At 48.2% G+C, this 24,340-nt stretch overlaps 5 protein-coding genes across 5 annotated transcripts; 3 read left to right on the top strand and 2 right to left on the bottom strand.

The window, feature by feature from the left end:
• Positions 1-254: 254 nt before the first annotated feature.
• LOC131294077 (esterase B1-like) lies at positions 255-2,106 on the bottom strand. The gene is made up of 4 exons (XM_058322123.1): positions 1,496-2,106; positions 816-1,424; positions 628-750; positions 255-555 (listed from the first exon to the last, which is right to left on the bottom strand). The coding sequence occupies exons 1-4, from the start codon at positions 2,104-2,106 to the stop codon at positions 255-257; spliced, it is 1,644 nt and encodes a 547-aa protein (XP_058178106.1).
• Positions 2,107-4,534: 2,428 nt separating this feature from the next.
• Positions 4,535-6,103, bottom strand: LOC131282838 (esterase B1-like). The gene is made up of 4 exons (XM_058312380.1): positions 5,781-6,103; positions 5,099-5,707; positions 4,913-5,035; positions 4,535-4,839 (listed from the first exon to the last, which is right to left on the bottom strand). Exons 1-4 carry the CDS (start codon positions 6,086-6,088, stop codon positions 4,539-4,541), a joined length of 1,341 nt encoding a protein of 446 aa, XP_058168363.1. The 5' UTR covers positions 6,089-6,103; the 3' UTR covers positions 4,535-4,538.
• An 807-nt stretch (positions 6,104-6,910) lies between these two features.
• LOC131294076 (esterase B1-like) lies at positions 6,911-8,711 on the top strand. The gene is made up of 3 exons (XM_058322122.1): positions 6,911-7,688; positions 7,762-8,230; positions 8,312-8,711. Exons 1-3 carry the CDS (start codon positions 6,911-6,913, stop codon positions 8,709-8,711), a joined length of 1,647 nt encoding a protein of 548 aa, XP_058178105.1.
• Positions 8,712-9,466: 755 nt separating this feature from the next.
• LOC131294075 (esterase B1-like) lies at positions 9,467-11,486 on the top strand. The gene is made up of 4 exons (XM_058322121.1): positions 9,467-9,568; positions 9,629-10,457; positions 10,519-10,987; positions 11,069-11,486. Exons 1-4 carry the CDS (start codon positions 9,467-9,469, stop codon positions 11,484-11,486), a joined length of 1,818 nt encoding a protein of 605 aa, XP_058178104.1.
• Positions 11,487-12,224: 738 nt separating this feature from the next.
• On the top strand, positions 12,225-14,119 carry LOC131294074 (esterase B1-like). The gene is made up of 3 exons (XM_058322119.1): positions 12,225-12,293; positions 12,360-12,857; positions 12,929-14,119. The coding sequence occupies exons 1-3, from the start codon at positions 12,225-12,227 to the stop codon at positions 14,117-14,119; spliced, it is 1,758 nt and encodes a 585-aa protein (XP_058178102.1).
• The last annotated feature ends 10,221 nt before the right edge of the window (positions 14,120-24,340 follow it).

Raw genomic sequence — 24,340 nt, 5'->3', positions numbered from 1 at the left:
GAGGCGTGGTAGGCCTAAATTGAGGTGGAAGGATGGCGTAGACGAAGCCGCCAATAAAGCCGGAATACGGAATTGGACCAGCGTGGCGAGCGACCGTGAGCGGTTTCGGATAGAGCTTCGTCAGGCCAAGACCGCTCAGCGGTTGTAGCGCCACATAAGTAAGTAAGTAAGTACATTTTTAATAAAACGTTTATTTGTTGCTTTAGTATACGTGCACAGTGTGTCGCATCAATCAATCTCGATTCTCCGAAACCTTACTCAATGATCGGAACAAGTTGCGATCCGTTGAACCTTTTGAACAGGACCTTCCAAAACTGGAAGCGCTCAAGGAAGAAATCGCTCGTCATGACACAGCCACCCTCTTTCAGCTCGAACGCATGTGGATAGAAATCATCGGTGACCTCCTCCCGGGGGTGCTCGACCGGGATCCACTCGGCGGCGACTTCAGATGGATTGCCATGGCGTGCCAAGTTGACCCATTGGCGACACAAATATTCGCGAAACTTGGCTGCCTCGGAATTATCGTCTACCGCGGCAGTGTTGAACAATGTGGAACTGATAGTTTAAAGTAACGTGCATAAATGGCTGGTAAGGTAATAACGGGTATTTTTATGACTCAAAAGTTACCTAAAAAGATAGTACAATTCGTCACCATGTGCAGCACCGATCAGTTCTGGCGGGACCTTCATTATCTCCCGATACTTGTTCAGTTCTCCCATGAACGAGAACACGTACATGTAAAGGGGTGCACTGAAGGGGAAAAAGGCTAGTTTTTAGCAGATGCGCATACGAAAAACGTTCTTCCGCAACCTTACCTTTGGTGTCGTACGTGCAGTTCGGCCGCAAAGTAACACGGAAAGGTGTTGAGATTATCTCCCAAAACGGTGGCCAAGTTTTCTTTCGTTTCCGACGACACGGGACGTTCGTTGAAGAAGAATTTCTTAATCGTTTTCGCTGCCAGTTGTCTGTCCCGCTCGTTCCTAATGCGCAGCGTGGCCGGAACCATCCGGGACGGTTCGCTTGCGTAGAGTGGAAGTCTTTCCTCTATCGCCGACCACAGGACCAAACCTTCCGCGCTGGTGGTTCCCAGGATGAGCGGGATTTCCCGGGTGAAGCTCGCCTTGGCAGCGTCCACCGGATGGACAGTAAGGATGGCATCCTCACTGTCCGGTTGCTCGACGACCGGCGTGAACGGGAAGCGAATCAGTGTCGTTTGTTCGAGTTCGGTCATCACTTGGCTTTGGATGGCGGTCATTTTTTCGGCCGACGCTTGCATTAGCGTGGCCAGCTTTTCCACGTCGGTGCTGTCCTCGGCCGTACCCAACAGTTTCGCCAGCCTACGGGCACGTTCGGCCGGTTCCCGCTGCCATAACCACTCGTTGTACGCCGTTCCGCTTTGCGCGATGGCTTTGTGGAAGTATTGCCTTGAAAACAAACGATTGCAAAATGTTACAAAGCTACTGGATTGGTTTCCCACTCATCCCCATACCCTCACCTGGACGGCTCGCTCAAGTAGTGCAGATGCACCGAAGCTCCACCGGCACTGTCGCCAAAGATGGTTACATTGTTCGGGTCACCACCGAACCGGTCGATGTTCTCCTGCACCCACCGGAAGCTCATCCGTTGGTCTTTCAGTCCCGCGTTGCCCGCGATTCCGACACTCGGCAGCGATAGGAAACCGAGCGGGCCGAGGCGATAATTGAGCGAGACGACGACCGCACCCTGCTGCACCAGATACTCCGGGTCGTACAGGGCCGAGTGGCCGGAACCGGTGTAAAATCCTCCCCCGTGCACCCACACCATCACCGGGAGGAGTGTTTGCGGTTCCAGCTCCGGGCTGAACACGTTCAGGTAGAGGCAATCTTCCGATTTTCGTTCGAGCCGCACCTCATCCGAGTAGCTGCTGGGACCGTCCACGAGACACTCCAGTGGGTCGACCGGAAAAGATGCCAGCGGAACCGGCGCCCTGAACCGCAGCTCACCGATCGGTGGCTTTGCGTAAGGAATTCCTTTGAAAACGTAACAATCGTGTCCATTTGGCAGTGAACCCTTGATTCCGACGATTCTACCCGGCTGCAGGGAAACGGTTATCTTGCTTTCGGCCATCGCTTTGCTGATAACACGAAACACGGATTTCACTGGAAGGAAGCTGTGCGGTTTCGATTCTTTCCCGGTGTTGCTTGAACAAACACTGGGTTCTTACTGTTCGCCAGAATTGGACATATGGCTTTTATAGCCGGTCCTAAAGGACGAGCTCCTTTATAAGAGCCCGACTCGCATAGCGAAAGAAGAAGAAGTTCGCCAGAATCGTCCCACGTTGACTAGCCACCGAGAGAGTCGCTTATCTTCCCGAACTTGTTGTTTGCGATGCTGAGTGTGGGGTGGGCCACTTGCAAGATGATCGAGCCGGAGTGTTCTCCTCGGAAGCATCTTCCCACACAGACACACACACACACACACACTCCACAGCGATATCGAGAGTTCCGGTTAAAGTGTTTGGATATCAACCGGCAGCCGCAAATGATGGTTGATCCGGTGAAAGAACGGATTGACTTCTGGCGCGGTGTCTATCGGAAGTGGAATGAAGATTTTCTCAAAGTCAAACTTTAGGATCAACTTCGTTCCAGAGAGAGGAAAAACATGTAGGGGTTGGTGAAAGGGCAAAAGAAACGAATTGTTACGGACGGACGATAGGTCTCGTTCGAGTTAGAAAATCGGTTCTCAAATTGGCATGTCAAAATATAAAATTTACACACAGACAAGAAAATGGAAGTAAAGGATGGAACAAATAACCAACAAAGATGGCCAGAAAATGCTTGAATTGGTCAGAAAAAGTTGTTGGTTTAACACAGAACAACCACGAGTAAAGTTTAGGATAAACGCATAGCCTAGAAACAGCGATTACTGCTGTCGTTGCACCAATGCAAACTCGCATGTAGATTATGATAAAGGAAACGATTGTTACTTTCGGTACCAAGTACAATCGTGGATCAAAATACACATGACTTCCCGGATACTATTCATCGGGAACGAGATGTGTAAGCATGCGTGCAACGATAGCGCTAAACGTATGGCGCGACAAATATTAATGATTAAATCAAAACATGGCTTGCTCAACGCGTGGGAGCAAAGACCGGGAAAGCGAGATCGCTTAAGGCTACAAAGTCGAAACGCCACACGTATGCGTACGCTAACCAAATTCCAACATTGTAGAAGGAATCGCGAGCGGGCGCGATATAACAATGTTGTAACAAGTACAAAATTCAGCATAACCAAATTCCAACATTGTAGAACGAACGATCGCGAGAGGGCGCGATATAACATGTTGTAACGAGAACAAAATTCAGCTAACCGAATTCCAACAATATAACATTGTGGAAAGAATCGCGAGCGTGCGCGATCTAACAATGTTTTATCCAGTACAAAATCCAGATAACCGAATTCGAACGATACAACATTGTAAAAAGAACGAACGATCGAGCGAAGCAAGAACGCGTTGACAAACAATTTTCAGTTGTTTACTCGATCGACATAATGGTCCAAGCGTGTGACCAAATCATGCGAAAGTCAGTGAGTCAGGCCAAGGCATACGCATCTAAACCAAAACAACAATGTAGTTACAAATGGCGCTGTTCGATTTCAAGTTCAATAGAAAAACTGCGAATATGTTCGAACGAGCATGAATGAACAAGTTGGAACAGGAATTTACGTTAGTTCAACGCAAATGCAAACAAGTCTGGATTCTGGAGTGAGATCTTCTAACTCGCTCGCGCTCTTTAGTCCATAGAAACCATTTAGGTATATAAGACGGACAAATTTGGAATAAAATCAGACTTTCATGGGAATCCATCCGAGGCGGTCACCTTGACCGTCTTGGTACGAGGCTCGGGGATGTTCTCATCATCTTAACCTCGACGCTTTAGAGGAAAGGAAGTTCGGTCTAATCATTTTTTACCCTTTCAGCAACCTTACCCTAAGGACTTAGGAAATCTTGAGAGCGTCCCCTCCGGCGTCGGCGTAGTCACGGCACGGACCAAACTCTCCAAAGATCCAAGGTTCTATCCCATCCTCGGTCGCGATTTCTCCGTCGTCGGCGTAGTCACGGCGCGGACCGATCGTACCGAAAGCCAGCTTCCTAACCCTATCCGAAAGACTTAACGATAATTCGTCGGAATCTCTCTCCGCTGGCGGCATAGCCACGTCGCGGACCGAATTCTCGGTTATCGTCAAGTCCAGGTTTTAGCATCACACGTTGTTTTCTCCGGTGTCGGCATAGTCACGGCCCGGACCGAACACGTTGATACTAAAGCCGAAGGAGTCAAGTTCACAGTAAAAGGTGTTCGCGTTGGAGCCGACTAACGCACACGGTCAAGCTACCTTCGCGCTTGATCGGACAATTCCACGTCGTTACACGACTAAAGGTACGTTGTGTACAACACAGGATTAATGGGGGTATATATTTTTAATAAAACGTTTATTTGTTGCTTTAGTATACGTGCACAGTGTGTCGCATCAATCAATCTCGATTCTCCGAAACCTTACTCAATGCTCGGAACAAGATGCGATCCGTTGAACTGTTTGTAGAGGGCCTTCCAAAACTGGAAGCGCTCGAGGAAGAAATCGCTCGTCATGGCACAGCCACCCTCTTTCAGCTCGAACGCATGTGGATAGAAATCATCGGTGACCTCCTCCAGGGGGTGCTCGACCGGGATCCACTCGGCGGCGACTTCAGATGGATTGCCATGGCGTGCCAAGTTGACCCATAGGCGACACAAATACTCGCGAAACTTGGCTGCATCAGAATGATCGTCTACCGTGGCAGTGTTGTATAATGTGGAACTGAAAGTTTAAAGTAACGTGCACAAATAGCTGATAAGGTAATAACGGGCATTTTTTGTGGCTCAAAAGTTACCTAAAGAGATAGTACAATTCGTCAGCATGTGCAGCACCGACCGGTTCTGGCGGGACCTTCATTTCCTCCCGAAACTTGTTCAGTTCTCCCATGAACGAGAACACGTACAGGTAAAGGGGTGCACTGAAGTGGGAAAAAGACCAGTTTTTAGCAGTTGCGCATACATCCGTACTTCCACAACCTTACCTTTGGTGTCGTACGTGCAGTTCGGCCGCAAAGTAACCCGGAAAGGTGTTGAGATTATCTCCCAAAACAGTGGTCATGTTTTGTATCGTATCCGACGACACGGGACGTCCGTTGAAGAAGAATTTCTTAATCGTTTCCGCTGCCAGTTGTTTGTCCTGCTCGTTGCTAATGCGCAGCGTGGCCGGAACCATCCGGAACGGTTCGCTTGCGTAGAGCGAAAGTTTCTCCTCTATCGCCGACCACAGGACCAAACCTTCCGCGCTGGTGCTTCCCAGGACGAGAGGGATTTCTCTGGTGAAGCTCGCCTTGGCCGCGTCCACCGGATGGACGGTAAGAATGGCATCCTCACTGTCCGGTTGCTCGACGACCGGAGTGAATGGGAAGCGTATCAGTAGCGTTTGTTCGTGTTCGGTCATCACTTGGTTTTGGATGGTGGTCATTTTTTCGGCCGACGCTTGCATTAGCGTGGCCAGCACTTCCTCGTCAGTGCTGTCCTCGGCCGCACCCAACAGGTTCGCCAGCCTACGGGCACGTTCGGCCGGTTCACGCTGCCATACCCACTCGTTGTACGCCGTACCGCTTTGCGCGATGGCTTTGTGGAAGTATTGCCTTAAAAAAAAAAACGATTGTAAAATATCACACAGCTGCCGGATTGGTTGTCCATCCATCCCCATCCCCTCACCTGGACGGCTCGCTCAGGTAGTGCAGATGCACCGAAGCACCACCGGCACTCTCGCCAAAGATGGTTACATTGTTCGGGTCACCACCGAACCGGTCGATGTTCTCCTGCACCCACCGGAAGCTCATCCGTTGGTCTTTTAGTCCCGCGTTGCCCGCGATTCCGACACTCGGCAGCGATAGGAAACCGAGCGGGCCGAGGCGATAATTGAGCGAGACGACGACCGCACCCTGCTGCACCAGATACTCCGGGTCGTACAGGGCCGAGTCGCCGGAACCGGTGTAAAATCCCCCACCGTGCACCCACACCATCACCGGGAGGGGTGTTTTCGGTTCCAGCTCCGGGCTGAACACGTTCAGGTAGAGGCAATCTTCCGATTTTCGTTCGAGCCGCACCTCATCCGAGTAGCTGCTGGGACCGTCCACGAGACACTCCAGTGGGTCGACCGGAAAAGATGCCAGCGGAACCGGCGCCCTGAACCGCAGCTCACCGATCGGTGGCTTTGCGTAAGGAATTCCTTTGAAAATGTAACAATCGTGTCCATTTGGCAGTGAACCCTTGATTCCGACGATGCTACCCGGCTGCAGGGAAACGGTTATCTTGCTTTCGGCCATCGCTTTGCTGATAACACGAAACACGGATTTCACTGGAAGGAAGCTGTGCGGTTTCGATTCTTTCCCGGTGTTGCTTGAACAAACACTGGGTTCTTACTGTTCGTCGGAATCGTCCCCCGTTGACTAGCCACCGAGAGAGTCGCTTATCTTCCCGAACTTGTTGTTTGCGATGCTGAGTGTGGGGTGGGCCACTTGAACGAAGATCGAGCCAGAGTGCTCTCGGAGGCATCTTCCCACACGAACACACACACTCGCCATCGATATCGAGAGTGCATCGCGCGTTGAAGCAACAACTATGTCGCTGTTAGCGCCAAATTGAGGAAGTAAACACCCCGCCTTATTGCCGGTTTGATTGTTTGATTGGCCTTGATCTTAACCCCCCGTGTCCGACCGGCACAAATTTGGCGAGTGGCAAGTTCGTTGTTATTTTCGGACGTGGGTTGTTGTTCAATTTGCGAATTTCGTTTTTGTTTTTCTTTTCAGGCTTTTTGCTAATTTTCGCCAATCAGCCACAATCTGATGGAGGCAAACTGCACGGTTCGAGTGTCGTCTGGCGTGATCCGAGGCGTAACGGCACCGCTACCGAACGGCGAGCCCTGCTTCCGGTTCAAGGGAATCCCGTATGCCGAACCACCGGTCGGAAGTCGTCGCTTCCGTCCGCCCCAACCGTTCAAACAACACGCCAAGCCCGTACCGCTGGATTGTAGCGTCGAACGATGCGTCAGTTTAGCCAGCAGCTACCTTCCGCCGGATGCTATCGGTTCGGAAGATTGTTTGTTTTTAAATGTTTACACACCGATAAACCCGACGGTGGTAGACGGCTGTACGGGAACCCTCCTACTGCCCGTGATGGTCTGGCTGCACGGTGGAGCCTTCTGCACTGGGAGCGCCGATTCGACGGTATACGACCCGGAGTGGCTGGTGGCGCAGGGTGTCGTCGTCGTAACGGTAAACTATCGACTCGGACCGGCTGGATTTTTGTGTTTACCGTCGGTGGGAATCTACGGCAATATGGGGCTGAAGGATCAACGGATGGCGCTCGAATGGGTGCGGTCAAATATCGGTCGCTTTGGGGGCGACGCTGGTAATGTGACGCTGTTCGGTGAAAGTGCCGGTGCGGTTTCGACCCATCTACACTGCCTATCGGAGCGGTCCCGCCACCTGTTCCACAAAGCTATCTGTCAATCGGGGGTTGCGACTAGTTCGATTACCTTTCAGAACGATCCGGAGCGAAAGGCAAGGCGGTTGGCGGAGTTTTTCGGCTGTCCAGAGGGTGCTTCTGATGACCTTGTGCTGGGTACGTCAACATAAAATGAAATGAAACGTTACCAACTTCGATCCAATATTGCAATACTCTTGTTGATTTACAGAAACGCTTATGAATGTGGCTCCGGACCAGCTTGCCAAACATCAGAAAGAAGCGCTGACCGTGTATGAGAAAACACTCGATTCGGTTTACCCATTCCGGCCAACGGTGGAAGTGCCCGAAGCGGACGAACCTGTAGTCACGGAGGATGTGATGGTTTTGCTGAAGCACCCGAACAGTGTGACCATCCCCATGATCATTGGAGTGACCAGTGAGGAGGCTCTGTACAAGATAAACACCTTCCGTCTGCATCTGGACCGGTACAGGACTGAAGTGACTCGCTTCCTTCCGGCCTCACTGAACATTCCATCGGACCGTCGACAGAAGGTAGCGCAAGACGTCATAGATTTCTACTGTTGCACAACCGGAATCGCTCGCTCCACCGAACTGCAGATGAGTAGAATATTTACCGACATTTTCTACCTCATCCCTGCGGTACAAGCGGCCGAGTTGCATTTAAAGCACCAGACTGGGTAAGGGACCTCTTTCAAGCGCAGGGGTTTGTACTATCAACACAATTGATTGATATGTGTGTGTGTGTGTGTATTTTTCAGGAGCATATTTTTCTACCATTTCACCGCAGAAACGGAACTGAACAAATTTCGCAAACTGTGGAAAGTGCCGGACGAACATCGGGGTGCCAGCCACGCGGACGACGTTTGCTATCTGTTCAGCTCGCCGTACTTCAATACCGACGCCATCGAACGGCAGTCCACGGGTTGGCAATTAAGAGAAACAGTGTGCCAGCTGTGGGCCAGTTTCGCAAAAACTTCCTCCCCGTGCGCTACGACAAATGATGGCGTTGTGTGGACTCCACTGGAAAGCCCGGGCCCGTCGGAGATTCAATGGATGGCGCTGGAGATTGGTAACCAAGGGGTAAAGATGAAGAGTCTTCCCAACAGGCGGATTCAATTTTGGAGAGAGCTATATCAAAAATATAACTGTTGGGAATAAACAATTCATGTAACTGTTGTATCATTAATAACCATGAATTAATTGTGCTTATTTATGAAAACACACAACTGAATGAGAAAATCGCTGAAAGTTCGATCTATAAAAATTATATAAAATTTTCCATTACACACAGACCTTTAAAAGTTATGAAAGGAATCGCTTTGATTTCTAAAATTAGATATGGTCCCATGTGGTACAAGAACTTACGTTTCATCCAATGAAGATGCAAGAGGTGGCTTATTCTGTATATTTATCCCTGGGGAGGAAGAAAGGAGGAAGAGAAGGGACAGTTCTCGGTACATTTGGGCACGGATTTAGCCTTGCCCAAAAATTGCGCCGGTTTCCAAATCAATGATAAACGGTGCGCGATAAGGTGATTAGATAAAACGATAAAAGTTTAAAAAAGCGCACCAGGAAATATGTTTTCGAGCATAATTAATTCACCACACACAGTTGTGTTCCTTTTTGTAAGCGACCGAAAGTTCAAGAGCGGTGTTGCTGATCAAATATCGAGAAACATTAACCGAACGGTGTACGACAAAGTGGGTATGATGTCATGGCAAGTATTTGCCAAATCTCGCACCAATCGGAAGAATCCGCAGTCATTCCCCGGGGCGGCGTGATTTTTCTTTTTGCTCCCTCTGCCCATATCTTATCAACGTATCTTTTGGAGCGGAGATAGAGTATACTTCTAAGCTTCAACCGACCAAATCCGGTGGGTGGCCCGTTTAGTTCGAAGCAAACTGCCCGACAGGATGGTTATCCGCAAGCTGTACGTTCCACCGACGGTCGTAAAGAGAGATCCAGTTCCGCCGCGCGTGGATCCGAGCTCTTTGCCTCCGGCCAGCGCCTATCAGGTAAGAGTGAACGTTGAGTGCACGATTATGTAACTTAGTTTCAAACAGGTTCTCCTTTAGCCCCCTTCCAGCGATCTACCGTTGATCGTCGATGAGACGAGTGTGCCGAATGGCGGTGAGCCGCTCGTGTTTGCGGACGATGTAGAGCTTACCATCAAGCCGGGGAAGATTGTTGGCCGCCGGAAGGTAACCGCAGCTAACAAGGAGTATTACTCCTACCAGGGTATTCCGTACGCGGAACCGCCGTTGGGTGAGCTGCGCTTCAAGCCGCCGGTTCCAGTGGAAAAGTTCTCCGAAGAACCGCTGGACTGTAGCCAGGAGCGGAGTATCTGCACTGCCTGCTTTTACCTGCCCGAAGGTGGCCACGGAACGGAGGATTGTCTCTATCTGAACGTGTACACAACGAGTGCTCCGAGTGGTCAGCCCGGTACGCTGATGCCGGTCATGGTGTGGATTCATGGTGGCGGTTTCTATACTGGCAGTTCGAGCACGAGTTTGTACGGCCCAGACTATCTGGTGCAGGAGGGCGTGGTTCTGGTGACGTTCAACTATCGACTGGGACCGCTCGGTTTCCTTGCCCTTCCGTCTGTCGGCATCCACGGCAACCAGGGACTGAAAGATCAACAGTTGGCTCTTCGCTGGGTGAAGGAGAACATTGTCCATTTCGGGGGCGATCCATCGAACGTAACGCTGTTCGGGGAAAGTGCTGGCAGTGCATCGGTGAACTGGCACTACCTCTCGCCAACGTCTCGCCAGTTCTTCCACAAGGCAATCTGCCAGTCGGGTTCGGTGTTCTGTCCCTGGGGGTTGCAGTACCAGCCGGAGCATAAGGCACGCAAGTTGGCCTCGGTGTTGGGCTACGAGGGAGACGATGATGCGGGAGTTTTGGGTACGTATAAAAGTAACTACAAAAGTCGGTGAGTCATAATCGATCCTTCGTCCACCTTCAGAAACTTTGCGAAACGCTTCGGCCGAAGATTTAGTGGCGAATGCAAACAAAGCGTTTGAGGAGGCTGAGAAGAGCATCTACTTTGCGTCACCGTTCATTCCCTCGATCGAGGACGCTACCTCGGAGGATCCGATCATTCCGCAGCGTGGTGAGGAGCTGCTGAAGCAACCCAATGTGACATCGATTCCTTTGATATATGGGGTAAACAGCGGTGAGGGGTTGTTATGGAATGGACACATGCATACGATGCTGGACGTGTTGGCGAGTAACCTGGGCATGACACTGCCGCTAGATTTCGGAATCCCGCGCGATACGGCACCAGCCGTGTTGGAGGAAATTCGTCAGTTCTACTTCCAGGATCAACCGATCAGCCAGGATACGGTTCTACGCATGTTGGATCTTTTGGCTGACGTTGGTTTCAATTTCCCCGTGTTCAATGCCGCTGAGTTGCATTCTCGCTATCAGCAGGAGTAAGTTTTTGGCATATTCTGGAGGACAGTTTAGTCAAGGACCTAGTATTTACATGCCAATTTCGAATTCTTTCTCAACAGAGCTCCACTGTACTTCTACAATTTCGCATACGAAAACGAGCTGAACCAGATGCGCAAGTTCTTAAACGTACCGGAAGGAACCCCGGGAGCCTGCCACGGTGACGAGCTGCCGTACCTGTTCAGCGGTTCCGAGTTCCATGTGCAGGTGCAGCCTGATTCCAGCGCCGGACGAGCTCGTTCGTTGCTGTGCCAGCTTTGGACTAACTTTGCCAAGTTCAGCAACCCTACGCCGGATGAGCAAGTCGACAGCATCGGCTTCCGATGGGAACCGGTCGCTCCTACACCCTCCGGCGAACCGTTCGTCCTGAAGGCCCTCGAGCTGAACGATCCAGTGTGCATGCTGGAGAATCCGTTGCACGATCGGATACAGTTTTGGAGGTCGCTGGCCGAACGCTATAACCCGACACTGCTGGGCTAATCGCCCTAGGGTCTGGGATTTTGCTGAGCGTAATCCCCGGGATTATTTTTCTTCGATTTTGAGATGCCGCCCCGTTTGGGGAGAGTTTACGGACACACAAAACCTTAGCTATAAAACACCGCCGACCGCCGTCGTGTGGGTGACAGATAAGGCTCGCGTTTTGATTGCTTACGCCGCAGAGAGATATCCGAAATTGTGGTGAGGTCTCCGTTTCAGGTTGGCTGCCAAGATAAGACGGTGATATACTTTTATTTTTTGGCCCGTATCTGCCGCGGCATTGTTTTCTCGGTCAATGTTAGCGCAGGGCAGAGCATTTATGCAACCCGGCTGCAATCGGTCTTTGCGCAAATCATTCCGCTTAAGTAATAAGGGTTGAGGGCAGACGAGACGTAGCGGTTCTTACTCACACGCTAAGTCGGGTGTAATAAAAATTCACTTTCGCAATCCAAATGGCCGATGACGTCTCGCAGTGCGCCAGGGTGAGGGAACTGCTTGCAGACGGTTCGTTTCGACAGTGAAGTTAAATGGAGACGATACAAAACAGAAGGAAATAATCATATGCTAATCATACCTGCAGTTGTTTTGTCAACTTACCACCTCGTTCGTTCTAATCCACCGAATGGATCTCTTTATAAAAGAAACAACGCCATCGGACGAATGCAGTCTACAAACGCAGTTGCATGGTGATACGGTGGGCAGTTAGTTTACCGTCCGTTACTTTAATTGATTTCGGTGACGATGGTTATGCGAAATGTTCGCAAGCATGGTGCGTCGAGTTGCCTAGGTAACGGAACGCAGCAGTACGATGTAAGTTTGTCAGACTTTGGTTGGATGATTGGGCAACGAGCGTGTTCTAGCTGTTTCACATTGCAGGCTTCTTTTCGAGTGATGGTGAAGGTGGTACAGGGGTCAATTTACGGTACGAAAGATCGTCTCCCGAACGGGCAGCCGTACTACTGTTTCAAAGGTATCCCCTACGCGCAGCCTCCGATTGGAAAGCTTCGATTCGCATCTCCGGTGGCTATCGAAAGATACAACGTGTCGTACCTGGACTGTAGCCGCGAACGGAGCAACTGCATGGGTCGAGATGTGATAACCCGCGACATATCCGGATCTGAGGATGGTCTGTTCTTGAATGTATATACACCGCGAATCGTTAGAGATGGATCGTCGGGCGGACTGCTGCCGGTAATGGTGTTCTTTCATGGTGGTGGAATGACGGGTGGCAATGGAGGAAGCGGCCTCTACCTGCCGGACTATCTGGTGCAGGAGGGTGTGGTAGTTGCCACGGTTAACTATCGCCTTGGAGTGCTTGGATTTCTGTGTCTACCGCATGCGGGCATTGAAGGGAACGCTGGGTTGAAAGATCAGGTGAGGATAAGTAACCGTTGGTAGGATATTAAATCGTTGTTGCATGCGGTTTTCTCGAACCACTTTCACAGCGTATGGCGTTGCAGTGGATCGCTCAGAATATCACAACGTTTGCTGGTGACCCGAACAACGTAACCATCTTTGGGGCAAGCTCCGGTGGAAGCAACGTCATGATGCACTGCTTCTCCGAACTTTCGCGACCATTCTTTCACAAGGCAATCGCGCAGAGTGCGACTGTGTTTGCGGATCTGATTTACCAAAACGAACCGGAAAACCGGGCTCGTTCCCTGGCGCGCATCTTCGGATACGAGGGTTCATCGGACGAGGGAGCACTGGCAACACTCCGGGACGTGCCGGCACACCGTCTCTACGAGGCCCAGTTTCTCGTTCTGTCCGATCGAGAGCGTGAGTATGGACCTATCTTCCACTTCCCGTTCACTGCCGTCATTGAGCGGAAGGAGTCCCGGGATGCCGTTCTACTCAAGACTCCCATGGATTATCTGCGAGAGCACGGCAGTATCCCGGTGCCGGTCCTCTGCGGATACAATGATAAGGAGGGCATTATGGAGCTGGTAGACACGATCAAAACAATCTCCGTGTACAACCGTCAGCCAGAGAAGTTTATCTGTGGCTCGTTCAATGTGGACTACTTTAGCCCGCTTGCTCGAGCCCTCGGGGAGGAGTTAAAGCGACATTACTTTGGCGATCAGCCGATCACACGCGACAACCTGCACCACATGGTAGACCTCCTATCGGACCGTTTCGTTGTAGGCTATTACGTGCTGTGTCATTTGTGGAATACCTACCAGCCACAGACACCGTTCTACTCGTACCGGTTTGCCTTCGACGGCTCGTTGAACAAAGGCAAGGAGTTGCTTAAGTTCCAGCATCTGCCGGGCGCATGCCACATCGATGAGGTGTACTACATCTTCAGCTCACCGTTACTTCGGACGGAAATTCCACCGACCGACCAGGCGCACGCAATGCGTCAAACGATGGTTCGTATGTGGACCAACTTCGCCAAGTACTCCGATCCGACGCCAACGCACGATTTAGCTCGTCTTCCGTGCCGCTGGGAATCGATGGTCGCGGTGCCACAGGGTGAAGAAAATCCACCCAACTACACCCTGCTTGCGATCGGCAACGAGGAGGTGAAGATGGACACGCTGCCGGAGTTGCAACGGTTGGCCAAATTTCTAGACATCCTTAAGCGATGCAATGGGTCAATAGATAACTTCGTTATCCCGCGTGTTGACGCTTGAAAGGACCTGCCTGAAGCGGATAATGTTAGCTAAATGAACATGCTCGTATGTGTGTACGGTGACATGCATTGTACCTTCAATTCCAGGTACTCGTTAATTTATTCCGCAAACCACCGAAACACGGCCAGTTTGGTGAGGCGGTAATGAATTTATAATTAATTGTTTGACATTGGACGGCGGTTCGGTGTGGTGCTCCGCATTTTGTGAGCCCAAGGCCGCCAAACTGAATTCATTAGTCGGTAATTTGAAGACGAAATTTGGAAGACACCAGCGTAGTGCTTTCTGAGGATCAATATTAGTAACAGGGAACTTTGTTCAGCGAGAGTATATATTAATTAGGTAATTAGTCTACCACATCAATGAAGTTTGCAAATGATTTTATATTGAAATTTATGCAGCAATCGGAGGAATAGTTAAATTATGTCCCGATGGTAACCTAAGGATGTTAAAGAATACTGTAATGCTGTAAAATGTATCCAAATAAAGTAGTTTGTTTATGTTTACAATTCCTTCAAACATGGAATGCAGGATCTATGAATAGAAATTTATTTTGATTGATGGAAACATTGGCGCAACAGTTACAAAGGATTTATTTGGTATTATTAAAACATGTACACGCTAAGCAACTCCAAAATGTACCAACCAGGATTACCAACAGTTATCCAATGAACGATTTTGGAATTTGAGAAGAAGTATGGAACGCCCACCAACAAATTTATGGTTACAAAAACTGTGTGAGATATATATAAAAAAACATTCAAGCTTGAAAAAGCTGCAAGTAACAGGTAAAATCTGAAGCTAAAATTATTATTTTCGTCACAACTGGTGCTCTTGATTTGCTGCTAATCAAAGTCAATGCCAAAAGCAACTTCGTTTCGTCTGCAAAAGCTTTGGAGCTGAGGCGAGACGAATAAAAATCTTTCAGTAATATCGGAATGATGATTTTTTAATGTCTCCTCTCCAAACCGGGCGGTGGGTAGGTGTGTGTAGCGGTAAAACTATGAACCCTGGCACACCATATTCGCCGACGGATCGTGGATCAAACAAGTTCGCGCGCTGACGAATGATAAATAATTAAGTTGTCAGCGGCAGGGGTTCCCAGGGAGGGTGCGAATGGGAGTGGGAAGTTACGGTGCTAATTTAAAAGCACGACGGTTGTTTTGCTGCCATCGCATTTGGTGGTTGTTTGCTGCTCCTGGTAGAACGTTTAGTCTTTTTCATATAAGTCAATATTTTAAGCAATCATTTGGACTTCATAAATATGATTAAAATGTTTGTTAAACATGTGCCGATTTAGTGTTAATATTTTGATTATTTTAATCCCACTTGTTTTTGTACAACCAGCGATACATAAATAACTTGTGGTATAGGAGCGGTAGATTCTCATCAATAAGATCAACATCAAACTTCAATAAAATGCATTGGAAAGAAGGCCCTAAAATCTGAGCCGTGTTGTAAATCAACGCGATTCACTGGTTTGGAAAAAAATGTGTTTTGCACGGTTCGACCGATTAGGGAAAGCTTTCCGGTTTTCGAGACTTGAAAGTCACTTCTTTCTCGATTTAGGCTTTGGAGTGCCGCAAAGCGTGGGGCTGTTTTGTTTCCGTTTCCATTATGAATCTAATTATTGATTCATTCAAGAGAAACGTAGATTCCGGCAGACGCATCCGGTGCTCAATAATGCATTAAGGAATAATTGATTTGTCTGTTTTTCGATGAAGTTTTGCTGGAATTTGTCGAATTTTGTAATTGATTAGAATTACGAAAAATGGTTGGTGAGTGGCAAAGTTTCTATTAAATCAAATAAAATAAATTATAGGGCCATCAGCATGCTTGGTTGATTAAAAAATTGTATTTCAGGTTTCGACGGTTTATTGTGCTCTTGAAAAGCTCTTATGAGACAAATCGTCAACTTGAATAAAATTAAGCATTCTGGTCAACTTGATTCATAATTCACACGCGCGACGTGGCCTTACGTACCTCCTCCGTAGTACACCGAGCGCCAGTCCATCAGATCGGACGGACCGACCATCGTGAGTATGGTTCAAAATTCTCAGGTGGCCCATCTGTGCCGGGCGAGCGATAATATTACGTGAAGGAAAACCGTGCGTGAGCCGTAATGGCATGACAAATGGCGAAGGCAACCGCCTCCGAATTTGGTAATAATATCAGCAGCAGTAAGTGTACTTGACGGGGATCCTTCCAACCCGGTACAGGCTCGCCAGGACCAGTTCCCTGTTCTACTAACTGTGAACCGGTTATAGCACACACGACGGCCGAACTGCCGAACCGGTGGTATTTCTCCGTGCGAGAGAAACACTCATCATTGCTCCGGGAGTGAGTTTAAATAGCCGAGAGATCGCGTAAACAAAAGCGCACAACACTCCAAACTTGCTATTACTGTCGAATGATAAATATTTAATAAAATCGTGGAAAGTCTAACTGGAGAGAAAGCTCAATGTAACGTACAGTTCCTCCGGACAGCTGTTGGCGGCCTCCTTCGAGACTTGTGAGACAAATTTTCCCCGAAAAGTGAGTGGAAATAATGGCGTCTCTCGATAGCAGTGAGGAGCGTAAGGAATCCTGAGTTTGAAAGAGAGTGAAATATTTTGTTGTGGTGAGCAGATCGTGCGAGATGAGGCGCCTCCATCGCAGTTCACTAAAAGTTTCTCGACCATAAACAACTGATTTAAACATGGAGGAATTTTTGATGAGTCTCTACTTTGATGTTCTTTGAAAAAATGAGTTAATGATTAGGCATCCTTTTTTAGTAATTACCAACAACTTCTGCATGTGTTTAACATAAAGAGATGAATGTTTACTAACTTATTTATAACGGCCGTTTCTAAATGTTGTTCCCTTCTATAAGCTTCATTCACACTGAAAACGAAATGTTCTACAAGAAAATCTTCCCGAACCGAATTTTCATAATCAAATTAACACATATCAAGTGGAGTTGTTAAAGAAGCTTTCAAATTTAAACAAACATCCATCCTTACCTCACCGCTTTCCATATCGAACAGGGTGAGGTTTACTTCTCACTGCTCGCCGCAATCCGATGTTGTTTTCGTCATGTTCCCCCATGCCGCGCGCCCCTTTTCACCTGCACCCTTGGTCGGCAGTCGGGCGGGGAGAATAAAACACACTTTTCGCAGCATCGAACGGTTCAGTCCAGGTTTGGCCGCGCTTCCCGACAGTGGTGCGTTCTCGCGCTGGTGCGCCTTTCTGGTGTGTATGTTATTTTCGCAAACGATGTCGACTCGCTCCGAGCTACCTTCGCCGTGCTGATGCGTGCGTGCCGTGCGTGCACTAGTGCGTGGAATCCTGTGTGTGTACACGGTATGGTGGTGAACACGGTGCACCGACCGACCGTTAGAGTAGTGCTGCAACGCAACCCATCGTGCTGTGAAGTGAGTGTTTTAGCTGGCAACCGGTTGCATGCTCGATACCACCCGGTTATCCTGGGATTACGTTGGTCTGGAGTGTTTTTCATTTAACAATTGATCCGTTGTGTTAATGGTTACGGAACGCGGAACGAATGTTCTTGTGTGAAGTAGGATTTTCGTCACGAGCCCCTTTAAAATGCCTAGTACGTACTACACTGCTTTACGCTGGCCGCAGTTGTAATGCAGTGGCCCGTTTTATATCCACCGACATGCCAAATGTAAGCACACACTGTGCAGCGACAAGTTGAAGGAAGCCGTACACTGTGCCATCACTTTGGTGAAACACTAAAGCGGGGGGAAAACTTATCACCTCCTATCTGGCAGCGAAGTGCGAGTGGGTGGCCCCCGGGTGGCAAGTGGAAGAATGGAAGGAAGACTTCCAGTGGCAGACTAATAATAATAAAAAAAAAGATCAATTACTCAGGAACGATCGAGCGCCATTTGGGTTGGCCTCCCGTCGTCGTCATAGTCGTCGTCGAGGGCTATTAAAAAAAACATAACACCCCACAGCAGGAGTGCTGTTTTCCCGAGCAGTCAATTAATTAGAAAAAAGAGGAGTTTGACTAGTGCTTCACCCACCCGCTGGCCGGGTATCGTCATTTGGTAAAGGGTTGGGGTAGACACTCGAGAAAAAATTGGGAACCACTCCGCCACCGAACCACCGTTTCCGACAGAGTGAGTTTTACCTTTTGCCTTGTTTGTCGGTGTATGTGAATAGGTTGTTTATTGGTAGCTTCTACTAATAGTATCCCTCAGTTTTTTGTTCCCATTTTCCTGTTCCGGGATGCTTTATTTTCAATGTTTTATATTGTGTACCTGTCGGTGTTACCCACAACAACTTCGACAGCCGTCCGATAAGACTTATCGATTGTCTGCCGTCCAGAAGAGGGAAAAGGTCGTGCCATCGTAAAACATACCGAACTGGGCGGAATGGGATAACATTTTTTGTCCCAGGATATAATACCTTTACCACCCGAAACGTTACATTCGATGCAACAAAAACGGGTTATCCCCAGGACAACGTGGACGGTGAAGCCGTTTTTAATTAAATCGTTTTCGGCAAACAATCGATCGGATTTGGACAGGTGTGGAAAAGCATTAAATTTAGATCCGCTCCCGAATGGGTTGCAGAAGATGGGAAAAGGATTCGCCCTGGTATCCCTGGTCCCATCTGGCCCGGTAGCCAACCTGACAACCTTGCGGTTTCCACGAAATATGAAACGGCTGCTGTCCCGAACCTTCTCGCTCTCGGATTCGCTTTCCGCGTGGAAAATGTAAACCTCGCGCAAAGAAAGGAAAGAATGATGGTCACAATGGGACGCTTCAACCTTGCGCTGATTGTTCGCTGGTGCTTCGTTTCTGGTCTGCACGGGGTTCCTTCGGTTTCATTCGCCATTCAGTCTACTGAAGTTGACTCCCGAGTGTTTTATTACGAGCGCTAAGACCCACTTTCCCGACTGATGACCCCGGGTGCACTGGAAGCTGGACGATGCAGCCCACGGACGACGATGAAACTAATAAAGTGTAAGTAGAGTTAATTAATTTAGCTCCACTGTTGTCCTCGCTGTCGCGCAAATACCGTCTCGAGAGTTTTAAGTCAAAGGCCTTCCAAGTGGGTCTCTTCAAAGGAGGGATAGGAGACAGGAAAATGCAACCTTGAAAAATATAATGATGAAATAAAAAGGGATGCTGCGACACGGGAAGGTTTGAGGAAATCGGCAAAAGAGTCTACAAGCCCAACTCTTCTTACGGTTTTTTTCGTATGAAAGGGTAGCTTCGTGGAAAGTTCTCTGATTTCAGGGGAAGGTTTTTCTCGTTTCAATGTTGTTGCCAGGAGATTCCAAGAATCGACCAGTGTTGCTACAAATTAAATTGTTTGAACAAAGAACGTTCCAAGGAGGATTCCATCACTTTCATACATAAGAGTTTGTACAGTAAAACGTGTTGTTTAAAAGAAGCAAAACATGTGCTTAGATTGCGAGAACAACCTACACGACATGTAAAAATCGATAAAGCTGTTTCAATTGCGAAAACTTTCACCATTAAACGGTTTAAATTTCTGGTCAAAAGTTGCGGAGCACATATACTTCGGTAAATCATACCGAATGCTTGACTCAGCTCGTTTCTTACCTTCCGCCGAACACATCGGCAAGATCGTTCCGTGAACGAACCTAATCCGTTCTGATATTTACCTCAACAGGGCTTTCCATTACTCGGCAGCGTCCTACATTTTCCTTTTAATGCCGCTTGTAACCGCATCTTTTCCGACCGTTTTCTCGCGATTCCGCTTTGGTGCTCGACCCTTACCACTTTCCACGCACAGATTTTCCGTTGCTCACGCGTGCGATTGAAGCTGGCGACGTTTGGCGTCGTTCAAAAGAGGTTCCCAGCCGCAATACGCCAAACCCAGTACAATACCAGCTGGTCTATTAATAAACACACATATGCACACACGGCGTTACCGAGGACTGCATGCAGCCCGAGCAGCAGCAGCATCATCATTAAGATATTAAGTCTCGAACGTCCCGTGCGTGGTTTTTCCCGACCCACTTCTTGCCCCGCTGGATGAAACATAAAATCAAGATTACTGCGGCTTTTACTGCAGTTCACCAAGCGCCAGTTTGAAGTTCGCCAAGCGAGAGGGAAATTAAAATTATAAGTATTTTCCAACTAAGCCCGCTCCCCCTCCCAAACCACCCAAATGGGGAAGTAATCATTAAAGGAATTTTGCGCAAGCAAACGCGCAAACAAGTGAGCAAATAGGAAGAAACACTCTGCGGTGGACTTTCCAGCCAAAGGTAATTGCATTCGGAAGTAGCCGAGAAATGAGGGAAAAGGTAGGGAGCGTCTTTTTCACGCTGGGAAAACTGGGCTCAGATGGACGCGGGATGGAAGCATTTCACTTCAGGTACACTGTATTTCCGTGACGATGATTTAAACATTCCCTTGCGCTAGCAGTTCATTTTCGTTTCAATTTGTGTGTCCGTTTTGCGATGCTCAAGCAGACGTTGGGGCTGCAGCCGACATTGATGGAATCGGGGTGAAGAAAATAAATATTGTAAGTGCTACACGGAAGAACACGAGTACAAAATAAAACATCCTTCCAGCATCACAAGGCGCCATTTTGCGGCGTGTTGTTCATAATGTTGATAAAAGAAAGTGAAAAATAAGTTGAATCTCTAAAGAAGCAACTTTGTTGAACGCTTCAACGTCGTTTAAATACGCGCTATACGATTTTTCTGAACATTAAAGGTTGTGTAATGCGTGACACATCAGGTGAGACAGTCGTTGGATGAACGGGAGAGTGGTAAAAAATAGCTTTAAAACCCCAACACTGATCATTCCTGTTTATGATCAGAGTCTTTATTTTGGGATTTTCGTGAATAAATTTTTATTCACACACCAACAATGCTTACAAACGGTTATATCCGTTGTCTTTCCGATTACAAGCTCATAATGTTGTAAATTTTAATGATTTTGTCGCGCGTTCTCAGCGCACTAAATCTGTCCGCCAAGGAAACGAAGCACCGCCCGAGTCTTTTTAACAAAAGTGGACAACAAACGATGGTGTTGTGCGGGACAAAAACTTTATCCATTATGATGGACGCTTATCACCAGCGCGTAGCCAGCGGGATACTTCCAGGGTTCCTGTTTACAACCGTTCCCCGCCGAACGGTTTAAATTCACCCGCAATATTATCTCATCTCGGGCAATTGGCGTACCTTATTCGTGGGGCAAACTTTCGGTTCCATTTTCCGGCCTGCAGCGACCTGTCATCACTCGGAAGTAACGTCGCGCGCATAGCCAAAACGATGAATTTTTGGCGTGCGGCCGGACGGAGGCTCATAAACTCGTAAACCGAATTGGATTCCATTTCAAACACAATAAACCCGTAATCTCCCGGCGGTGCACCGGGCGGTTGGTTTTCATTTTTCCCTTTTTCCGGCCCGTCACTACGGTGTTGGTTTGTTTTGTCTCGAGAATGTTCCTCTTGGCCCTTTGGCAAGCAAATGGGAGGGTGTCCGGTGCTTTTTGGTGCGGGGCCAAGCTCCGAGAAAGGGAAGGGAATGGGCCGTCCTATTCTTGCGCGATCATGGATTTTCTTTTATCGGTTGCTTTTCCATCGAGAGAAAGTGAAAGTAATTTCTTCCATGTGTTCCGTTTCGGTGGATGGCCGGATGGTTTTTATGGTTTTTTACGATTTTCATTGTGTTTTTCTTCTTCATTTAGTTTCATGGTGTGTGTTGAAGGTGATCAAAATCAATGAGAAAAAAACTGTTAAAGTAGAGGTTAAAAGGAAAAAAAGGACGTATTTCAGTGAGCTGCATGTATAAATCAAAAAAATAGCAGAAAAATACACGACCTCCGAAAGGAAACAACTTCAATCGGCTTAAGGGCACCTTTTTTCGTTGCGAACGGATGCTATATTTACAACGAGCCGGGTGAGCCTTTCATCATCATCTTTATCGCGTTCGGTGCACGGTGGACCGAACATGATACGAAAACTGGATAATCCCGCACAGAACTCCTCCTCTGCAATCCGGCACGCTTGGGCGAGTTTTGGTGCGTTTGATTGTATGTATTTGTTTTTCTCACAAAAAAGCAAATGCTGGGGACACCAGACTGCGATCAAGTGGGATCCCTCCAACGCTCCCAGTGGCGTTCGAAGGGCCAACGGTCAGCGGATTCAAAACAAAAAAAAAGTTGCCAAACGTCGGTGCACGTTGGTTCAATTTTATTATGGTAATAAAAATGTATTTTCGCACATTTACCCCGCTGCGTTCTGCAACCGTTTGATGCTTGCCATGTACGTCTATTTATGTTTGTGTGTGTGATTGTTCGGACTGCCCCGCATTCGCTCGGATTGTGTTGATGATGCGTTTTAAAAGTGTCACGGCGGCGCACGAGCGCGTGATGCGATGGTGAAGGTCTATAATGATCGGTATAAGCGAGAAGCTGTCGGCTTTCGGGGGTTTCCTTCACTGGCGCTGGCCAAGGGCAGCGTTGTATGCACCAGAAATAAATCCATTTGTGAGTCGGCGTGAAACATGTTGAGGCGCAGAGGCGCACACCGAATGCCTGGTTGAAATAGGAGTTTTAACAGTCGATAGATTTATGTGTTTTACTCGGTTTTATTGTGTTGTTTGTGCAGGAAAAAGTGTTATGGTCGTTTTTCAACGCTTTTTAAATTTATGGTAAATATAATTTAGTTAGTATTTTATATAAACCTATTTCAAATGAGCTTTATTTGTTAAGCCAAAATGATTCAATAGAAATAGAATCGGGAAAATGAAAATATTTTTCATCGCTTCATACGCCTCGTATCTCACTGTGCGAGATTACCAGTCGTTTTTAAGCCTAGGTTGTCACATTTCTCACAGCATCCTACGGAAATCGAGCATCGAGCGAACGAGTCCAATGAAATGGCAGTTGAACAGCATAACAGCACCATTAAGTAGTTGCCTGCTGTCAATAGAATAAATTTTACAGTTAACCCACATTTCTCCTCGACATAGAAACGAAGGGAAACCCCATTTTGGCGGCTTACGGGAAGGGTAAAAATATCGAGCAATATTTACACAACCGATAGCTTGATGTGAATCCAAACCTCAACCGGACGGGACGTGCGGGATGCATTTAGTTGGAACTCGATTACGATTGAGGGCAGCTTCCGGGGCCGCTTCAGTCGGGAAAATGTGCACCATCATCATCAGCATCATCAGCCATTGATGGCGGTTTCGTGTGGAAGTATCTTTTTCTCTATCTCTTTTGCGTTCGTTGCGAGTGGATGGTGATGGGGATTCGTTTCGCTGCCGATAAGTGGTTCAAAAAGCATCCGAACCATCGGAATCTGGTGACAGTCTCGTGTGGATGAGTCGTTCGCCGTGGTTTGGGAGGGATTTTTCCACATATTCTCACCACCAGTAACGTTTGTTTCCGTTTTCCACACCCGTCATCATCATCTGGCTCGATTCGAAATAGTTTTAACGTACACTCCGGTGTATTTGTACTTTCTACCTTCGGTATCACCACACCCCACTTGCCCCCGCGGATTCGTCCCGTGGCAGATTTTATCGTGTCTCAACACTTCTGGGCACCCCGGAGCATGAGAACGAACAGTTGGGCCGGCTCGATTTTGTTGTGAAAATTTATTCGTGCGCTAAATTGTGCCACTAAACCGTTTCCGTTACGCTGCCATCGGTACGGAGGCTTCACGCGAGATGGTGAGCAATTTTACACTTTCTAGGTTGTGTGTGCGGGCGAAATAAATTGGCGATCTTTCAGAAGGGAAGAAATAAAAAGAAAAACATAACACGGAAACACGTGAAAAATGGCACCAGGCAAAACAACTTTGTCGACAAGCACAGCGCGTGAAGCGAATTAAAAAAGCGCACCCCGAAAAGAAAAGTTTTCCTTATTGGCGATTAGGGAAGCCGGACAGAAAAAGAGATGAGCGTATCATAGCGGGCTGATGATAAGTTTTATTGGATGCTCTAATTGAGTGGAAAGTTTCCTGTTGTTGTGTGCTCGACCAAGGGCGTGTGGCGGACGATCCCCAATCGGAATTGCCATTTTCATTGCCTTTTCCTTCTCTGACTCCATCGTCGTTGGCTTTTGCTTGAACTTTCGAAACAGATGCCAACCGATGGAATGGCCGATGGATGGTGTTTGTGCTAAGTGGGAGCTCTCGTGCCAGTACTCTGGCACTCTCCCACAGTGTGGTGCCGGAGCCGGCGAACTAATGGGTTATGAATTTGATACTGCATAATGCATT

Source organism: Anopheles ziemanni, chromosome 2 (assembly GCF_943734765.1).
Source record: "Anopheles ziemanni chromosome 2, idAnoZiCoDA_A2_x.2, whole genome shotgun sequence".
Lineage (NCBI taxonomy): Eukaryota > Metazoa > Arthropoda > Insecta > Diptera > Culicidae > Anopheles > Anopheles ziemanni.
The sequence above is the reverse complement of the archived record's forward strand: the minus strand, read 5'-3'. Positions and strand labels throughout refer to the sequence as shown.

Coding starts and splice junctions, on each gene's coding strand:
- LOC131294077 (XM_058322123.1), bottom strand. CDS start 2,106: ATGGCCGAAAGCAAGATAACCGTTTCCCTGCAGCCGGGTAGAATCGTC. Junction 1,425..1,495: donor TACTTGAGCGAGCCGTCCAG/GTGAGGGTATGG, acceptor TTTGTTTTCAAG/GCAATACTTCCACAAAGCCA. Junction 751..815: donor CTGCACGTACGACACCAAAG/GTAAGGTTGCGG, acceptor TTTCCCCTTCAG/TGCACCCCTTTACATGTACG.
- LOC131282838 (XM_058312380.1), bottom strand. CDS start 6,088: ATGGTGTGGGTGCACGGTGGGGGATTTTACACCGGTTCCGGCGACTCG. Junction 5,708..5,780: donor TACCTGAGCGAGCCGTCCAG/GTGAGGGGATGG, acceptor TTTTTTTTTAAG/GCAATACTTCCACAAAGCCA. Junction 5,036..5,098: donor CTGCACGTACGACACCAAAG/GTAAGGTTGTGG, acceptor TTCCCACTTCAG/TGCACCCCTTTACCTGTACG.
- LOC131294076 (XM_058322122.1), top strand. CDS start 6,911: ATGGAGGCAAACTGCACGGTTCGAGTGTCGTCTGGCGTGATCCGAGGC. Junction 7,689..7,761: donor TTCTGATGACCTTGTGCTGG/GTACGTCAACAT, acceptor GTTGATTTACAG/AAACGCTTATGAATGTGGCT. Junction 8,231..8,311: donor CATTTAAAGCACCAGACTGG/GTAAGGGACCTC, acceptor TGTATTTTTCAG/GAGCATATTTTTCTACCATT.
- LOC131294075 (XM_058322121.1), top strand. CDS start 9,467: ATGGTTATCCGCAAGCTGTACGTTCCACCGACGGTCGTAAAGAGAGAT. Junction 9,569..9,628: donor CTCCGGCCAGCGCCTATCAG/GTAAGAGTGAAC, acceptor GTTCTCCTTTAG/CCCCCTTCCAGCGATCTACC. Junction 10,458..10,518: donor CGATGATGCGGGAGTTTTGG/GTACGTATAAAA, acceptor GTCCACCTTCAG/AAACTTTGCGAAACGCTTCG.
- LOC131294074 (XM_058322119.1), top strand. CDS start 12,225: ATGGTTATGCGAAATGTTCGCAAGCATGGTGCGTCGAGTTGCCTAGGT. Junction 12,294..12,359: donor ACGGAACGCAGCAGTACGAT/GTAAGTTTGTCA, acceptor TTCACATTGCAG/GCTTCTTTTCGAGTGATGGT. Junction 12,858..12,928: donor ACGCTGGGTTGAAAGATCAG/GTGAGGATAAGT, acceptor CCACTTTCACAG/CGTATGGCGTTGCAGTGGAT.